Genomic DNA, 19,529 nt, shown 5'->3' on the forward strand with positions numbered 1-19,529 from the left:
AGTCGGGGTTGGGATAAACAGCTGTAACAGGCTATAGTAAAAGACCTGTGTCTCTTCTCTTAAGAGACATCCACTGTGTTGCTTTGTGCAGCCGCTCCATTGAGAGAGAGAAGGTGTGGGAGGACGCAAACCCCTCTCTTTGTTCTTCCTCAACGCTATTACAGCCTGCACAGGATGGAGGCAGACTTTATTTCCGAACAGAGTGTGTAATAATGGCTGCGGTGCGTGCCTGCCTCGGTGGACTACCTGTATACGGTCGATGTAAGCATAGTATGACCTTTGCCAAGAGGTCTGGATCGTTATGGCACGGTGGTGCGCGTGTCCTGTTACGGCAACGTTTCTGGTATTCAGACCCTTTTTATGTTGACAGTGTCACTGTTCTTATTGTGTAGTTGTCCATTGCCTTAGGCAGGGTTGGGGAGTAATGGATTACATGTAATCTGTTACATGTAAGGGATTACAACAAATATGTAACTGTAATCCGTTACGTTACTCGGAAAAACACTGTAGCCGGATTACAGATACTTTTGAAAAACTAGATGATTTCTTTGAGGATTACTTTTAAATTCAGAAAGGATATTTGGGAAAAAAAATATTTGACACTTCTCTGTTTTCTCAATGACATTCAAATCAACATTGAAAAAAGGTGCAAATGTATGTTTGTTCCACCTGAGTGAGTCTGACCATTTACATTTTACATTTAAGTCATTTAGCAGACGCTCTTATCCAGAGCGACTTACAAATTGACCACAAGTCAGAGATCACTATGACGACACACCTAATGGGTTTGACGGATCGTGTAACAATAGCAGGAATAGGCTTTTGTAGGCCACAGTCCAAGCTATGTCTTCCAATGGTGCGACTGCTGTCGGCATCCTAAGATTATCCAACTTGAATAAACGCTTGGAGGTAAGGATGACAGCGGTGGTGTAGACTACGGCGATATGGATATCACTTATTAATGATATTTACAAAGTGCATTGATGTGAATCACACTGCTGTTCTCTCATTTAGCTATTTGCACTTTACGGATTGTGGTTGTTGTGGATGGCTGTTCACAAATTTAAATGTGCATTTGAACCCAATAATGGTTGAATTCAGGACGTTTAAGCTGCCTATCAATCATTGTTTTTGAAACCAGTGGACAGTCAGTGAAAAAAAATGTGCTCTTGCAACAGCTGCATAGTGCGGATCCCAGCCTATGAAATAAAAGTGGAGCTTTTATTGCTCAATCTATTTCCATTGGCCTAATGGACACAAACTCGCACACATTTGATAGCCTTAAAGGGGCAATCTGTAGTTGCTACATCCATTTTGGGATTTATAAATTATATACATTAAAGTGAAGATATAATGTAATATTATTATTATATGTGTTAGAAAGCAAAGGGTTAGAAGAAGCCTACATAACCAACCCATAAAATTACATTTAGATGTCGTTCCATTGGTAACATACATTTTTGTCTTCTTGCCTCTTAAGGGGAAAGTCATCTCAAAGTAACTAAATGTTACTCTACCTTTATTTAACCAGGCAAGTCAGTTAGGAACAAATTCTTATTTACAATGGCAGCATACGAGGAAACACTGGGTTAACTGTCGTGTTCAGGGGCAGAGCAACATATTTTTACCTTGTCAGCTCGGGGATTTGATTTAGCAATCTTTTGGTTACTGGCCCATCGATCGAACCACAACCTGACGTAATTAGATTACATTGCTGAATTTGGGTAATCCAAATGTTACGTTTTTGATCACAATTTTTGGACAGATAACTAGTAACAGTAACTGATTACATTTAGAAAGGAACCTACCCATCCCTGGCCTTAGGCTATTGAGATTAATCAGCATCACCCCAGATCTCACTCCCAATGGAATAGCGTCAGGTAGAGAGAGAGATATTAGCTAAAGACAGGGGGCGCTATCTCCCTCTTGTTTTTCCTGCATCCTTGTCAGTGAGTCATTGTAAATGCAGCAAGCAACAAACAACCTACTGACTGGGACGAATGTCAGTTCAACGTCTAGTTTTGATTTACATTTCAACTAACATGAATTGAATGTGAAATCAACAAAAAAAGGTCATTATGCCATTGGACTTAGGTTAACAGTTGGGTGAAAAAAAATACGAAATGCTGGTTCAACCAGTTTTTGCCCAGTGGGAAGTGATCTTCATATTTGATGTGTTCCCAGTTCCAAAGCGACAACATATAGCCAACAGCACACTATTTCATCTATCACTTTTGTTTCAATCTATAAGCAGTTTTCTATCTTAAATTAGTCCTATTCAATCCCAAAAAAAAAAGGTTATTATTTGTCACATACTACATATGTTTCGTTAAAAGCTTGTATGTTGATTTATCGAAACGATCACGTTATATTGGCTCATCATGACGAATCAATGACGCGGGCTTAGTGTGATGTTGTCACACGACTGTCAGTGACTTAATTGCCAGGAGCACAGGTAAAACAGTAAAAACACGCAGACATTACAACATAATCTACACATATGACATATAACAACTCACACGTTGACAAACACGTACACCCTATGCCAGCGACATACCACTGACCAGAGAAGAGAAGATACCTTCAACTGCGTCAGAGGGAGCGAGAGAGGACCTCCTTTTGCCCACAGCGTTCCAAGTATATCATTCCCACACACACACACAGTTTTCCGACAGGGATGCGCGGAGCTAAACGGAGACACTTCCATACAGCACAAATGGCTGCGAGTTTTTGCAAAACAACTTGTGCGTTCATATGGATGTTTACAGTTATTTCCACCGCTCGAGTGTATCCACCTAACGAAGGTAAGGAAATCAGTGTTTTGCAATTGTTTAGGCTTAAGGGAGGGTACGGTTCTCCGAAATATTTGGTTAGGCTACTTAACGTGTCTTAATTGAGGGTCCGTTTTTATCCCTTCATATTCGGGCACTATTGGAAACTGCTGTTTCTTATTTCGCATGTTACATACTTGGGAGTTCAAGTATGTACATTAAGTTGTTCCTCTTTCAATTGGACTTTTATCCAACCATTTGTTTCACAAGCTTAGAATGATGAATGATAATCGCAATCACTGCAATCCAAAACATGTATGTGGTTGCCTCCCAAACTATCTTTCTTTGTAATTTTAGCTGAATTTCAATGTTATGCAGTCAGTAGCCTGCTCAGCCGAAAGCAGTTTGAACAGGGGCACAAATTAAACCTCCAGATTCTGACAAATGGCACATTTCTAACAAGTAAAACGTCAAAACATTTTCGGTTTCAGCAGTGACCTACGGCCTTTGCGCTACGGGTTTTTATCCCAAATCAAATCAAATTGTATTTGTCACATATGCCGAATACAGACATTACAGTGAAAATCTTACTTACAAGCCCTTAACTAACAATGCAGGTTTAAGTAAAAAATAAGAAATTATAGTAGCAAATAATAATAGAGTAGCAGTAAAATAACAATAGCAAGGCTATATATAGGGCATACCGGTACAGAGTCAATGTTGCAGTGGTCTAAGGCACTGCATCTCATTGCTTCAGGTGTCACTACAGACACCCTGGTTTGAATCCAGGATGTATCGCAACCGGCATTGACTTGGAGTCCCATAGGGCGGTGCGCAATTGGCCCAGCGTCGTCTGTGTTTGACTGGTGTAGGCTGTCATTGTAAAAAATAAAAATGTTCTTAATTAACTGACCTGCCTAGTTAATTTTTTTTTAAATGTACAGGGGCACTAGTTAATCCCAACACAGTGTCATGGGCGAGCTATATGTGTAAAGTTTAGCCCAAAATCTATACATTCGTTCCAGTATATTTGCGATAGTCTGTCTGTTTGTGATATTTTTTCAATCTTATCATTTTCTTTCCATGTCTGCATCTGTATGAATACACTATTTACGGGTTCTTCTTGAGCCTAGGAGTGTAGGGTTCTTCTTGAGCCTAGGAGTGTAGGGTTCTTCTTGAGCCTAGGAGTGTAGGGTTCTTCTTGAGCCTAGGAGTGTAGGGTTCTTCTTGAGCCTAGGAGTGTAGGGTTCTTCTTGAGCCTAGGAGTGTAGGGTTCTTCTTGAGCCTAGGAGTGTAGGGTTCTTCTTGAGCCTAGGAGTGTAGGGTTCTTCTTGAGCCTAGGAGTGTAGGGTTCTTCTTGAGCCTAGGAGTGTAGGGTTCTTCTTGAGCCTAGGAGTGTACTGCCAATGGAAAGTGGAAATCACCTTCCGTACCTGTTTGTAACTGTGTGTTTCAGAGACGTTACTGGACACAAGGACAGTTCCTGGCGAGCTGAAATGGGCGGCAAGTCCAACAGAAGGAGGGGTATGTGGTCCTGCCGAGACAAAATAACCTATTTCAGTGAGAATATGTGTTTTATAATGCATAGTTGTACACAGGTAGACTATGGGTGAGTATATATTTTTTTGAAATACCCTATAATCCAAGCTAGACGGCATTCTACTGCAGTCTCATCTCCCTCTGTCTTCATTGCAAGCACACCCTCTCTCGCGCTCACTTTCACTCCCGCCAGCCTCTTTGTTAGTTTAAGAGTTATTGGTGAACTTGACTCCTCTCCAGTCTCCCTGTGCTCACTTTCTTTTACTGAACTGCTTGATTGACAAGGTCCTGGTCCCCACACACTGAGCCCTTTGATTGCCAGCGTACCCCCCCCCCCTCCACCCATTGCTTACGCGCGCACACGCACGTACGCACACACAAACCCCTCTCCACATCACAGTCGGGGCCCGTGTCCAGCTTTACGACTGTGACAGCTGTGATTTCTGTCCTTCAACAAAGACTCCAAAGGAGGGAATAAAACTTGGAGTCATACTCTATGACAGCTCCTATAGAGCACCTCTACACACACACCGTCTCTGGCTCGGTTCGTCTAAAGCTCTCACCAGCAGGGAGTGGGAGGCCACATTATTATTCCATGGTAATAAGATGCCATAGTTAGGCAAGGTCACCATGTAACTCCATAAAACGTCCTTGATAAACTATCCAAGATAAACGCATGGAAGGTTTTGTCATCACTGAAGCTGATTAATGACTAGAAATGACTTTGGTCTAATGATCAGAATGTGTGTGTTCCCAGTGGGAGGAGGTAAGCATCATGGATGAGAAGAACGTCCCTATCAGAACGTACCAGGTGTGTAACGTGATGGAACCCAGCCAGAGCAACTGGCTTAGAACCGACTGGATCCCTCGGTCTGGAGCGCAGCGCATCTACGTCGAGATCAAGTTCACCCTCCGGGACTGTAACAGCCTGCCTGGAGTCACCGGCACCTGTAAGGAGACCTTCAACCTTTACTACTATGAGTCTAACAACGACAGAGAGCACTACATCAGAGAGAGCAACTTTCTCAAGATCGACACCGTGGCAGCCGACGAGAGCTTCACTCAGGTTAGGAGCCTTGGTTTGTTTTTAATCTCTTTGTTACATTTTAAGATCTGATGGTGTGTTTGATTATGTTTTTTCAATGTGAAAATTACAATGAAGGAACATTGTTGTGTTCTTATGGCTATTTATTATCAGTAATGATGTTATTACTATGATCAGGTGGACATTGGGGACCGCATCATGAAGCTGAACACTGAGGTGCGTGACGTAAAGGTCACAACCCGGAAGGGTTTCTACCTGGCGTTCCAGGATGTTGGCGCCTGCATCGCTCTGGTTTCCGTACGTGTCTTCTACAAGACCTGCCCCCTCACTGTCCGCAACTTAGCAACCTTCCCAGATACCAACACCGGAGCTGACACTTCCTCGTTAGTGGAGGTCAGGGGGTCGTGCGTGAACCAATCAGACGAGAGGGAGGAGCCCAAGATGTATTGTGGCGCAGACGGGGAATGGCTGGTCCCCATTGGAGGGTGTGTCTGTAACTTGGGATACGAGGAGAAAAGCGGAGCCTGTCAGGGTAAGGCATTTGATTTACTTTTAATTTAAAGACCACATTTTCTTCTAAATTGTATCGAACCCCCGGGCGTATGCACTTAGGCGACTGAGCTAAAGTTAAGTCATCAGCTCTTGGACCTCTGGAAGAGAGAGTGAGGGAAATAGGCGAGACTGGAGGGAACAGACGTTCTGAAGACAGTTTTATAGCACACCATTACTCTCTCTGAATAGAGAGTCTCTGTTCAACACACACACACACACACACACACACACACACACCAGTTGAGCGTCAGTGCTTCAGTAGGGTATGATATACAGCTGTGGGTCTATTCTCTCAACCCTATTTATTATGGCCATCCCAGCAGGCTAATTATATAACAAACAGCTTCAACTTTTAAAGGCCTGCGGACCCGAGCAGAAGGTGTGTGTCTGTGATAGTAGAGAAAGGGACAGCTATCAAACGTTTCTGTATTTGACAGACACCAGCTTCTCTCCCTCCCTCTCTCTCCATCCAGACCTCCCTCTCTTTATCCATAGCAGAGTTAATGACGTCTTAAAGGCTGTTTTCTTTAACAAGATTTAACTAGACTCTTGACTCTGATCACCTTTGAACTGAAGTGAAGGACTAGCTCTTTTTAAGTATTTCCTTTTCCCCACTCTAAGTTGAAACAGCCCACTCAGGATTGGAGTGCTCTAGTGATTTGCCAATACACTGTCAGGCTTGATGACCGATTGGACCCTAGATTAAGTCTCTCCGTCATATCAATTAGCGGACTGCAAACAATGGACGGGTGACCAATAGGGAGAGAGAAACGACAAAGCGAGGCAGGGAATGAGTAGAAGACTGTTTAGCGCTACAGAGTGCTATAAAGAGACAGAGAAATAGAGCAGTGCAGAGAGATACCGGAGGATAGAGGTGGAGCAGGGGGGGAGGATTGGAGAGTGAGAGGGGGAGGAAAGGAAGGAGGAATTAGTTTGTGAATAGAGAGGGGGTTCTATAAGGAGGCCATTTAAGGCATAAGGCATCAATGATAGCCCCCCCCAATTGGTGCAGTGGGCTCACACAGGGGCAAGAACACAAACATAAGAGAGGTTACCCCCCCCGCTCCCCTCAACTATATCCCCCAATGTCCCTTACCCCCAACCTTACCCCCTTACCCCCACACACGCACATACACACACACACCTTTAAGAGCAGGGTCATGACCAGGCTTGATGAAGCCGTCAAAAACGTTGACAGACACACACACACACACACACACATACACACTGTTAAGTTGTGAAGGGCAGGGTCATGACCGAGGTTGATAAAGACGTCAAAACTCTGATAGCTGTGATTCGGGCTGGGAGGAGAGGAAGCAAGGGAGGGGACAGAGAAGGGGAGGAGAGACAAACAGAGGTGGTTTAAATGTGAATGGGACAGCCAGACTCCGGAATGAAAAAGGATCTCTGCGTTTTGTTAAGAGTTTTGTTAGAGTTTTGACGGCGCCTTTTTAGAGGGACTTTGTTCAGCTGTGGTTGCTCATCTGCTGCTATTACTGGGTGTCCTATGTGGGCGTTATCTGTGTGTGTGTGTTTCTCATTTCTGCAGTGTGTATATGTGTTTGTGTGCGATATACAGTGCCTTCGGGAAAGTATTCAGACCCCTTGACTTTTTCCACATTTTGTTACATTACAGCCTTGTTCTAAAATGTATTTAATAATTTTTTCCCCTCATACATCTACACACAATACCCTATCATGACAAAGCAAAAACTGTTTTTTACAAATTCTTGCAACTATTTTTTTTATTTTATAAATAAAATATCACATTTGCATAAGTATTCAGACCCTTTACTCAGTACTTTGTTGAAGAACCTTTGGCAGCGATTACAGCCTCAAGTCTTTTGGGGTATGACGCTACAAGCTTGGCACACCTGTATTTGGGGAGTTTCTCCCATTCCTCTCTGCAGATCCTCTCAAGCTCTGTCAGGTTGGATGGGGAACGTGGCTGCACAGCTATTTGCAGGTGTCTCCAGAGATCGGGTTCAAGTCCGGACTCTGGCTTGGCCGCTCAAGGACATTCAGAAACTTGTCCCGAAGCCACTCCTGCATTGTCTTGGCTGTGTGCTTAGGGTCGTTGTCCTGTTGGAAGGGGAACACTCACCCCAGTCTGAGGCCCTGAGCGCTCTGGAACAGGTTTTCATCAAGGATCTCTCTGTACTTTGCCCCGTTCATCTTTCCCTCGATCCTGACTAGTCTCCCAGTCCCTGCCGCTGAAAAACATCCCCACAGCATGGTGCTGTCACCACCATGCTTCACCGTAGGGATGGTGCCAGACGTGACGCTTGCCATTCAGGCCAAAGAGTTCAATCTTGGTTTAATTGGACCAGAGATTCTTGTTTCTCATGGTCTGAGTCTTGGAAGGGATGCACCTGAGCTCAATTTCGAGTCTCATAGCAAAGGGTCTGAATACTTGTGTAAATAAGGTATTTCTGTTTTTTTCTTTGCTTTGTCATTATGGAGTACTGTGTGTAGATTGCTGAGAAAAACACATTTCATCCATATTAGAACAAGGCTGTAACGTAACAAAATGTGGAACAAGTCAAGGGGTCTGGATACTTTCCGAAGACACTGTGTGGAGGGAGAGGTGAAATAAAGTGAGTAAGAGAGGGATAGAGAGAGACCTGAAATGAGATTTAATAAGATGCATGGTGGCGGTTGTCCAAGTGTGATCGACGTCAGAGAGACTTTATAACTGCAACTCACTCCGGTGCACCTTCAGTAACTCAACCAACAGAGGATTTGGTTATGTGTGTGTGTGTGTGTGTGTATGTGTGTGTATTGTGTGTGTGTGTAGAGAGAGATGGCCAGAGAGAGAGACAGGGCCAGCGTTATGGGTGTGCCTTAGGGGGCCTAGCCCGCCCTACTGTACCTCCTTGCCCATCCAAATAAAATATTTAAATATTGATCATTTATTTGACTGAGACGCACGTCGACATAGACGCAACAATACCAGATAAAGCACCCGAGCGAAACAGCACCCATCTGCCTCAGTATGTGTAGCCCATGTGCATGACATGTCGTACTCTTACATGGGCTACACATAGTAAGACAGTGGGGCGCTGTTTCGCTCGCTCAGGTGACATAAGCATTTTCTCACTTGAGCAAAAGTCTGTCTTCCACCCTCTCTCCTCCGTCCTCTCTCTTGACACGGAAACCGATGCAATGGTTGAGTGGTTGGGTCGATTCGGGTTGGGTCGAATGGCCACCTTTCATCAAGGATACTCATGTGTATCCTGTCACAACATTTTGTCAACCGGTGATTGTCAATCAAATAACTGATGTAATATAGCCTACACCTTCACAATAAATTCAATATATTTTTAGACAGGTGTTAAGAAACATGATTAGTCTATTTCAGAAGAACAGAAGTTGTCCTTTTGTTAGGCCCTGATCTGGCTGTGCCAAATGGCTGTGGGCTACACTCGTTCATTTAGCAGACGAGATTAGCTTAGAATTTTGTGGCATTATTTTAGATTATAGTGTGAAGAATACACTTGAACTAAGTTGAATTAAATAGAAAGGATATTTCCTCCAAACGATTTGAAGGAGTGCACATATGCGGCTATTCTATGTTGAGCGGTTAACAAAGAAATGTAACTTTAGTTGTTCTACAAACGTTGGGCGATATGTTTTGATGTTTAATACATTGTAAGGCTGCATGATGCGAGTCTATTGATGATTTGAAAAAAGTGGCTTCAAAGGCATTAGCTCTGCTTTGTTTTTTTTGCGCAGGCTGTACACATTTCATCAGTCTCTCATTCACAATTAGACAAGCACTTGATAACGGCTTGAATTTCCCTGCGGCGTCCCCTTTGTTTGGCCGTAATGCACCATAAAAATATCCATGCCATTTGCGGCCAGTGGCCATTGTGCCCTTGGCCTGGAGTGCTGCATGTTCCGAAGCACCTCTCACTCACATGGCTCTCCCTCAAGTGATCAGGTTTTTCTCACAGGCTACAAGTGAAGACAGACACATCGGGGACACAAATGCGCGTGTCCATATCCAATTCCGAGGTACATATTGAAGATATTGGAAGAACTCCCCACATTTACTTTTCATCAGCCAATATGATGAGTAGGCCTACCAAATGGCAAAATAACTAGCCTATGTCAATTTACTATCTTTCATAGTACAAAAGTGAACCTATTCTATTCTGTGAAGACATAAATGTGTCTCGTTTCAGGAAACTAGGCGTATGTCACGGGTCACTACTTCACAGGAGAGCACAGGAGAGCCACTTTCTGGAGGACCGAGTTTTGAAATCCGTAGAATAGAGTACAATAGCTAAGGAGATGGAGAAAACACTTATCTCCGGATTACATCTTCATACTAAGGGCAGCCATGGCATCCTTGATAGGGAGAAGCGCCCATCCATGATGTATATGGGTAAGATAGTCTAGCTAGCCACATTTTCAGATATTACACGTTTCTAATTTTGACAAAGTCATTTTCATTTCAAGTTCAAGTGTACTGTTAGCTAGCTAGCTAACGTTAGCTGGCTGGCTCGCTAGCTGACGTTACATGTAAGATCTTATTATACATATCTCAGAGCCATTTGCTTTGCTAGTTATAGCCTAGTGTTAGCTAGCCAACATTGAACCTGGCTGGTTAGCTACCTGCAGATTCATGCAGGTAGCTACATGGCTTAACCTCTTGGACCCTCCCCCCCGGATCCGGGATAATTGTCATCAACTACGCTAAATAGCATAGCGCAACGGTCAAATAATCTTACTAGAAAATATTCATATTCATGAAATCACAAGTGAAATATAGCGAAGCACAGCTTAGCCTTTTGTTAATCACCCCGTCGTCTCAGATTTTGAAATGATGCTTTACAGCGAAAACAATGAGCGTGTGTAAGTTTGTCGATATACCAGAAAAACATTATGTACACCTAGCGGCAGGTAACTTGGTCACGAAAATCAGAAAAGCAATCAAATTAATCGTTTACCTTTGTTGAGCTTCAGATGTTTTCACTCACAAGACTGCAAATGTTCCTTTTGTTCCATAAAGATATTTTTTATATCCAAATACCTTCGTTAGTTTGATGCGTTATGCCTATGAATCCACCGGAAATAGCGGTCACGACAACACAGACAAAAATTCCAAATTATATCCATAATATCGACAGAAACATGGCAAACGTTTTTTATAATCAATCCTCAAGGTGTTTTTCAAATATCTATTCGATAATATATCAACCGGGACAGTTGGTTTTTCAGTAAGACCGGGAGGAAAAATGGCTACCTCTCTGTTTAAAATCACACTGAGCCAACAACTGACCACTTACGCAATGTGGACGTTTACGCTCATTCTTCAAAATAAAGGCCTGAAACTACGTCTAAAGGCTGTTGACACCTTAGGGAAGCCACAGAAAAAGGAATCTGGTTGATATCCCTTTCAATGGGCAATAGGGATGCATAGAAAGACAGGGGTTTCAAAATGAGTCACTTCCTGATTGGATTTTTCTCAGGATTTCGCCTGCAATATCAGTTCTGTTATATTCACAGACAATATTTTTACAGTTTTGGAAACTTTAGAGTGTTTTCTATCCTAAGCTGTCAATTATATGCATATTCTAGCATCTGGTCCTGAGAAATAGGCGGTTTACTTTGGGAACGTTATTTTTCCAAAACTAAAAATAGTGCCCCCTAGCTTCAAAATACTCCACTATGCAAGTAACCATTTCAATAGAATGTCACTGCGACAACTGTTGATAGACGTAGCTGGTAAATTCGCTCTGGCGATCTACTCTGATTTCAGAGCACTCTCATCTGAGTGTGCCAGAGCGCAGAATAACTGACATATTTACGAACACTCAACACCCGTTGAATATGGATATTACTTTGGAAATGTGTGTGTGATCACAGTGCTGTGTGTTGCTTCTCCTTCTGTGTCTGTAACACAAAAGGTATTGGCAGTCTGAATATTCATATCCTGTCTGCTTCTCTCTGTGGGAGAATACTGAATACATGATCATCACCTGTCTACTGAAAGAGAAGAGAAGAGAAGAGAAGAGAGAGAGTGAGAGAGACGAGGGAGACCGGTAGAGAGATGAGATAGGTGTAGGGAGTGGGAGAACAAGAGGAGAGAGTGAGAGAGACGAGGGAGACCGATAGAGAGATGAGATAGGTGTAGGGAGTGGGAGAACAAGAGGAGAGAGTGAGAGAGACGAGGGAGACCGATAGAGAGATGAGATAGGTGTAGGGAGTGGGAGAACAAGAGGAGAGAGTGAGAGAGACGAGGGAGACCGATAGAGAGATGAGATAGGTGTAGGGAGTGGGAGAACAAGAGGAGAGAGTGAGAGAGACGAGGGAGACCGATAGAGAGATGAGATAGGTGTGGGAGAACAAGAGGAGAGAGTGAGAGAGACGAGGGAGACCGATAGAGAGATGAGATAGGTGTAGGGAGTGGGAGAACAAGAGGAGAGAGTGAGAGAGACGAGGGAGACCGATAGAGAGATGAGATAGGTGTAGGGAGTGGGAGAACAAGAGGAGAGAGTGAGAGAGACGAGGGAGACCGGTAGAGAGATGAGATAGGTGTAGGGAGTGGGAGAACAAGAGGAGAGAGTGAAAGGGAAACATTAACAGTAAAGGTGCCCTTTTATTGCTATCATCTAGGTCATTTACATATTCATTTTTTTTGCGCAAATTCAAATCCAGATAAAATGCAAATCTATCTCATTACATACAGTGTGTGTGTGCCTGCCTGTGTGTGTGAGTTTCTCTATAACCCTGTCCTGTCGTCCTCTCTCTCTCTCGCTCTCTCTCTCTCTCTCTCTCTGTGAGTCGGAAGTACCCCTGACCGCTCCAGTGTGTCGGCTGTCTAGGTGATGGATAGAGGGAGGGACGGAGTGATGGATGGATGGATGGAGTGATAAATGAGAGGGAGGGATGGACATCAGAGGGAGTTATGGGTGCCTGGTAGACCTGGGGAAAACTAGATGAGTTTTTCCAGAGTTAACCATTGTAGATTAGTGATCCCAAGGCCTGTCCCATTCACTCCTCTGTGATCAAGGGGCTCTTCAACATTGTAGCAGAATATAGCTACTTAAATGTTGCAATCTAGTCTGATTACGTAATCCCTCTTGTGTTCCGGTACTTCCTCTTGTGGCTTGTGAACAAAATCAGAGTTCCTAACCAGAAGAACTATGATCCTCAATGCAGATGTGTCACCTCTGCAGTGACACACAACAGAACATCTGTATGAGAGCCTGGTTAGATGTTATATATGGCTCCCCTGAGTGAGTGAGATGTCTGTCTGACTGTCAGCCTGCCTTTCCCTTAGGGTAAACCAGGATTAGCTCCTACCTCACCACCGCACGCACAGATATGCAAGCACAGCCCTGTGTGTTTGTATGTGGAATGCATTTGTCATTGGAAAGGTGTTGACACTCGTTGTCTTGGAGGATATTTACAGAGTTTGTCGCTCCTCTTCCTCCATCAGTCACCCAGACCTGCTAGTTACACACTAGTCTAGGTGGATTTAGTTTCACATTCACACAGTGTTTAGTGTGTGTGCCCAGGCTGGGGGAGGGGCGGTTGGAACTGACAGTCAGAATATTAGCATGTCAGACGCCCCCGGCAACAATTCTCTCTCTCTCTCTCTCTCTCTCTCTCTCTCTCTCTCTCTCTCTCTCTCTCTCTCTCTCTCTCTCTCTCTCTCTCTCTCTCTCTCTCTCTCTCTCTCTCTCTGCATGGGAAACATATGTTTACATTGCCAAAGCAAGTGACAGCAAATCTTGCTGTTGTGATTGCATACTGTGGTATTTCACCCAATAGATATGGGAGTTTATCAAAATTGGATTCGTTTTTCGAATTCTTTGGGTCTGTGTAATCTGAGGGAAATATATGTTTCTATGGTCATACGTTTGACAGGAGGTTAGGAAGTGCAGCTCAGTTTCCACCTCATTTTGTGGGCAGTGTGCACATAGCCTGTCTTCTCTTGAGAGCCAGGTCTGCCTTCGGCGGCCTTTCTCAATAGCAAGGCTATGCTCACTGAGTCTGTACATAGTCAAAGATGTGCTACTCACTCACACAGTTTATGGAGTTTGTAGTAAAAATGAAGTAGCCAACACTCATTTCCTCACTCTACCCAACTCAGCATTTTCTGTCAAATGAAGAGCAAAGGGGAAGGAGAAACTACAGGAGTGGAGAGGGATCTCTCTTGCACACACACACACACACACACACACAGAGAGAGAGAGAGAGAGAGAAAAAATAAATAAATAAGTTTAGGGATAATAGAGAGTAATGTGAGTTGTCTACCCCTTACCTGCTGGGTTTGGCTGGCAGCTTCAGCTGCTCTCATCAGGAGACTGGAGACAAGAGCCAAGGATCTGATTGTTTACACTGCGTGTGTTTGTGTGTGTGTGTCCTACTGTCCTTCCTCCTCTGTCAACTGCCACCCCCCTCCCTCACACACACACACACACACACACACACTCCTACTGTGTGCGTTCTGCTGGGCGGGACTCCTGTCTCTGAGTCTGATGGACGACCCAGGGGCTGTCCATCATAGAGACACGCGATACCTGACCTGCCGTTGACATGAACACACACACACACACACTCTCTCTATCTATCTCCCACACATGCACAAACACACCGGCACACATACAGCCACACTGGCACACATTGTTGGCACACCGTGAGCTATTGCATTGTAGCAGGAGGGCAGGACTCAAGGCTGTGAGCTGGCTTTGTCTCCGTCCCATCCTGCCTTTCTCCCTTTTTTTCACAATGAACAGAGGGAAGGTGAAAGAGAGAGGGAGAGAATAAGAAAGGGAGGGAGTGTGGCCACCAACCCATAAACACTCCTTCTTTCTTTCTCTCGCTCATTCCCTATCTTCTATGTTTCTGTCCCTCTCTCTTCTCTTTCCCCACAGTCTCTGATATTCTCTATTTTTCATCATTCCTCTCTCTGAAGGGAAAGGCTTGTGTGTGTGTGTCATGATTTGTGTTTGTGCTGCAAAGGGAGAGTGAGCGTTGACCTGGAATGACAGCTCATAAAGGCGTTATTAGCCCTATATAAGAGAGGGCTACAGTGGACTGCTGCTCTCTCTCTCTCTCTCTCTCTCTCTCCACACCTCTTTCCCCTCTGTCGCACCCTCACAAAGACCACCATCCTCAACAGTTTACGACCTTATGGTGTCACACACACACCAAGGTCTCTGCAGATAGTATTATAATACCCGGAACTTCACTCACTCATTGATAGCGGGGGCTCAGTCAAAAACAAACCTGCACTTGCCTTTTGCAACTAGCACTGACTTTCTGATAACTTCTGTATTGAGGAAAAATGCATTTACTACGACTGTGATACGTGGTTGTCTGCATTCATCTTAAGATTTAAGAATGCACTAACTAATTGTACGTCACTCTGGATAAGCGCGTCGGCTAGATAAATGACTCAAATGTAAAATGTCGACATCAAGGCCTACAGCTGTAAAGTGATTGACATAGAGCCATACAAGCAGGGTTCACGGATGTGAATGGCTCCTATCTGTGTGTGTTAGTGTGCGTGTGTGTGCATGTTCTTATGCAGTCAGCGCTTAACTGGTATCGATTGAGCTATAAAAAAAAACAATAACAATCTTCAAAGCATTCCAGAGAGAGGAAAAACAGAGAGGGAGGGAGGGAGGGAGAGAGGGAGGGAGGGAGAGAGGGAGGGAGAGAGGGAGGGAGAGAGAGAGGAAAAACAGAGAGGGAGGAAGAGAGAGAGAGGAAAAACAGAGAGGGCGGGAGAGAGGAAAAACAGAGAGGGAGGAAGAGAGGAAAAACAGAGAGGGAGGAAGAGAGGAAAAACAGAGAGGGAGGGAGAGAGGAAAAACAGAGAGGGAGGGAGAGAGAGGAAAAAAAACAGAGAGGGAGGGAGAGAGGAAAAACAGAGAGGGAGGGAGAGAGAAAAAACAGAGAGAGAGGAAAAACAGAGGGAGGAAGAGAGAGAGAGGAAAAACAGAGGGAGGAAGAGAGAGAGAGGAAAAACAGAGAGGGAGGGAGAGAGAGGGAGGGAGAGAGGAAAAACAGAGAGGGAGGGAGAGAGAGAGGAAAAACAGAGAGGGAGGGAGAGAGAGAGGAAAAACAGAGAGAGAGGAAGAGAGAGGAAAAACAGAGAGGGAGAGGAAGAGAGAGGAAAAACAGAGAGGGAGGGAGAGAGAGGAAAAACAGAGAGGGAGGGAGAGAGAGGAAAAACAGAGGGAGGAAGAGAGAGAGAAAAACAGAGAGGGAGGGAGAGAGAGGAAAACAGAGAGGGAGGGAGAGAGAGGGGAGGGGAGAGAGAGGGAGGGAGAGAGAGAGGAAAAACAGAGAGGGAGGGAGAGAGAGAGGAAAAACAGAGAGGGAGGAAGAGAGAGAGGAAAAACAGAGAGGGAGGAAGAGAGAGAGGAAAAACAGAGAGGGAGGGAGAGAGAGAGGAAAAACAGAGAGGGAGGGAGAGAGAGAGGAAAAACAGAGGGAGGAAGAGAGAGAGAGGAAAAACAGAGAGGGAGGGAGAGAGAGAGGAAAAACAGAGAGGGAGGGAGAGAGAGGAAAAACAGAGAGGGAGGGAGAGAGAGGAAAAACAGAGAGGGAGGGAGAGAGAGGAAAAACAGAGGGAGGAAGAGAGAGAGAGGAAAAACAGAGAGGGAGGGAGAGAGAGGAAAAACAGAGAGGGAGGGAGAGAGAGGGAGGGAGAGAGGAAAAACAGAGAGGGAGGGAGAGAGAGAGGAAAAACAGAGAGGGAGGGAGAGAGAGGAAAAACAGAGAGGGAGGGAGAGAGAGGAAAACAGAGGGAGGAAGAGAGAGAGAGGAAAAACAGAGAGGGAGGGAGAGAGGAAAAACAGAGAGGGAGGGAGAGAGAGGGAGGGAGAGAGGGAGGGAGGGAGAGAGAGAGGAAAAACAGAGAGGGAGGGAGAGAGGAAAAACAGAGAGGGAGGAAAAACAGAGGGAGGGAGAGAGAGGAAAAATAGAGAGGGAGGGAGAGAGAGAGGAAAAACAGAGAGGGAGGGAGAGAGAGAGGAAAAACAGAGAGGGAGGGAGAGAGAGAGGAAAAACAGAGAGGGAGGGAGAGAGAGAGGAAAAACAGAGGGAGGAAGAGAGGAAAAACAGAGAGGGAGGGAGAGAGAGGAAAAACAGAGAGGGAGGGAGAGAGAGGAAAAACAGAGGGAGGAAGAGAGAGAGAGGAAAAACAGAGAGGGAGGGAGAGAGAGGAAAAACAGAGAGGGGGGAGAGAGGGAGGGAGAGAGGAAAAACAGAGGGAGGGGAGAGAGAGGAAAAACAGAGAGGGAGGGAGAGAGAGAGAGGGAGGAGAGAGGAAAAACAGAGAGGGAGGGAGAGAGAGAGGAAAAACAGAGAGGGAGGGAGGGAGAGAGGGAAAAACAGAGGAGGGAGAGGGGAGAGAGGGAGGGAGAGGAAAAACAGAGAGGGAGGGAGAGGAAAAAGAGAGAGGAGGAGGAGAGAGAGGAAAAACAGAGAGGGAGGGAGAGGAGGGAGGGAGAGAGGGAGGGAGAGAGAGGAAAAACAGAGAGGGAGGGAGAGAGGAAAACAGAGAGGGAGGAAAACAGAGGGAGGGAGAGAGAGGAAAAACAGAGAGGGAGGGAGAGAGAGAGGAAAACAGAGAGGGAGGGAGAGAGAGGAAAAACAGAGAGGGAGGGAGAGAGAGAGGAAAAACAGAGGGAGGAAGAGAGAGAGCGGAAAAACAGAGAGGGAGGGAGAGAGAGGAAAAACAGAGAGGGAGGGAGAGAGAGGAAAAACAGAGAGGGAGGGAGAGAGGAAAAACAGAGAGGGAGGGAGAGAGAGGAAAAACAGAGAGGGAGGGAGAGAGAGAGGAAAAACAGAGAGGGAGGGAGAGAGGGAGGGAGAGAGAGAGGAAAAACAGAGAGGGAGGAAGAGAGAGAGAGGAAGAAGAGAGAGAGAGGAAAAACAGAGAGGGAGGAAGAGGGAGGAAAAACAGAGAGGGAGGGAGAGAGGAAAAACAGAGAGGGAGGGAGAGAGAGGAAAAACAGAGAGGGAGGGAGAGAGAGAGGGAGGGAGGGAGGGAGAGAGAGAGAGAGAGAGGGAGGAAGGAATACAGAGAGGGAGAGAGAGAGAGGAAAAACAGAGAGGGAGGAAGGAATACAGAGAGGAGAGAGAGAGAGAGAGGAAAAACAGAGAGGGAGGAAGGAATACAGAGCGGGAGGGAGAGAGAGGAAAAACAGAGAGGGAGGAAGGAATACAGAGAGGGAGAGAGAGAGGAAAACAGAGAGGGAGGAAGGAATACAGAGAGGGAGAAAGAGAGAGAGGAAAAACAGAGAGGGAGGAAGGAATACAGAGAGAGGGAGAGGAATACAGAGAGGGAGGGAGAGAGGAATACAGAGGGAGAGGATTACAAAGAGAGGGAAAGGAAAAACAGAGGGAGATAGGAATACAGAGAGGATGGGAGAGAGGAATACAGAGAGAGGGAGAGAGGAATACAGAGAGGGAGGGAGGAATACAGAGAGGAAAGGAGAGAGGAATACAGGGAGGGAGAGAGGAATACAGAGAGGGAGGAAGGGAGAGAGGAATACAGAGAGGGAGGGAGAGAGGAATACAGAGAGGGAGGAAGGGAGAGAGGAATACAGAGAGGGAGAGAGGAATACAGAGGGAGAGGAATACATAGAGAGGGAAAGGAAAAACAGAGGGAGAGAGGAATACAGAGAGAGGGAGAGGAATACAGAGAGAGGGAGAGGAATACAGAGAGAGGGAGAGGAATACAGAGAGAGGGAGAGGAATACAGAGAGAGGGAGAGGAATACAGAGAGAGGGAGAGGAATACAGAGAGAGGGAGAGGAATACAGAGAGAGGGAGAGAGGAATACAGAGAGAGGGAGAGGAATACAGAGAGAGGGAGAGGAATACAGAGAGAGGGAGAGGAATACAGAGAGAGGGAGAGGAATACAGAGAGAGGGAGAGGAATACAGAGAGAGGGAGAGAGGAATACAGAGAGGGAGAGGAATACAGAGAGAGAGGAATACAGAGAGAGGGAGAGGAATACAGAGAGAGGGAGAGGAATACAGAGAGAGGGAGAGGAATACAGAGAGAGGGAGAGGAATACAGAGAGAGGGAGAGGAATACAGAGAGGAAGAGGAATACAGAGAGATAGATAGAGAGAGCATGAGAAAGAAAGTGTGTGTGAGAGAGGTAGAGCCTCCCAGAAGAGAGGGATGGTTAGGACAGCATTGATTACAGAGACGGGACATTCCTATGGGAAGACTTCCTCTACTGATGAGTGTCATAAAACACTCTGTCACACACACACTGTCACCCCCATTTTCAAACACAAACTCTGTCACTCCCACATTCCGAACCACTCCCACTGCGATGACTTGGTCACCCCCTGGAAATGAAATAGGGGGAGAATAGAGATAGTAACGTAATTACTTCTAGAAGAGTTGTGAAAAAGTGAATGATTTCATGAATGGGTTGACAGCCATGGTGTAACGGTTTTCTTGAGTTGAAGGAGAGGAGGACCAAAATGCAGTGTGGCTATTTAGATTCATTTTTTAATGAATAAGAACACGAACAGTACAAAAACAATAAACATAACGAGAAAACCTAAACAGCCTATACTGGTGCAAACTAACACAGAGACAGGAACAATCACCCACAAAACCCAACACCAAAC

General features: G+C 45.3%; 1 protein-coding gene across 1 annotated transcript in view; it reads left to right on the top strand.

The window, feature by feature from the left end:
* The first annotated feature begins 2,449 nt into the window (after nt 1–2,449).
* LOC115102754 (ephrin type-A receptor 4-like) overlaps nt 2,450–19,529 on the top strand; it is a 33,745-nt gene continuing 16,665 nt past the window's right edge. Inside the window, exons 1-4 of the mRNA XM_029623018.2 lie at nt 2,450–2,804; nt 4,228–4,295; nt 5,068–5,376; nt 5,533–5,887. Of these exons, the coding sequence (XP_029478878.1) occupies nt 2,678–2,804; nt 4,228–4,295; nt 5,068–5,376; nt 5,533–5,887 (859 nt within the window). The 5' untranslated portion in view covers nt 2,450–2,677. The remainder of the gene's footprint in view (nt 2,805–4,227; nt 4,296–5,067; nt 5,377–5,532; nt 5,888–19,529) is intronic.

The sequence above is a fragment of the Oncorhynchus nerka genome, linkage group LG20 (assembly GCF_034236695.1).
Source record: "Oncorhynchus nerka isolate Pitt River linkage group LG20, Oner_Uvic_2.0, whole genome shotgun sequence".
NCBI classification, from domain to species: domain Eukaryota; kingdom Metazoa; phylum Chordata; class Actinopteri; order Salmoniformes; family Salmonidae; genus Oncorhynchus; species Oncorhynchus nerka.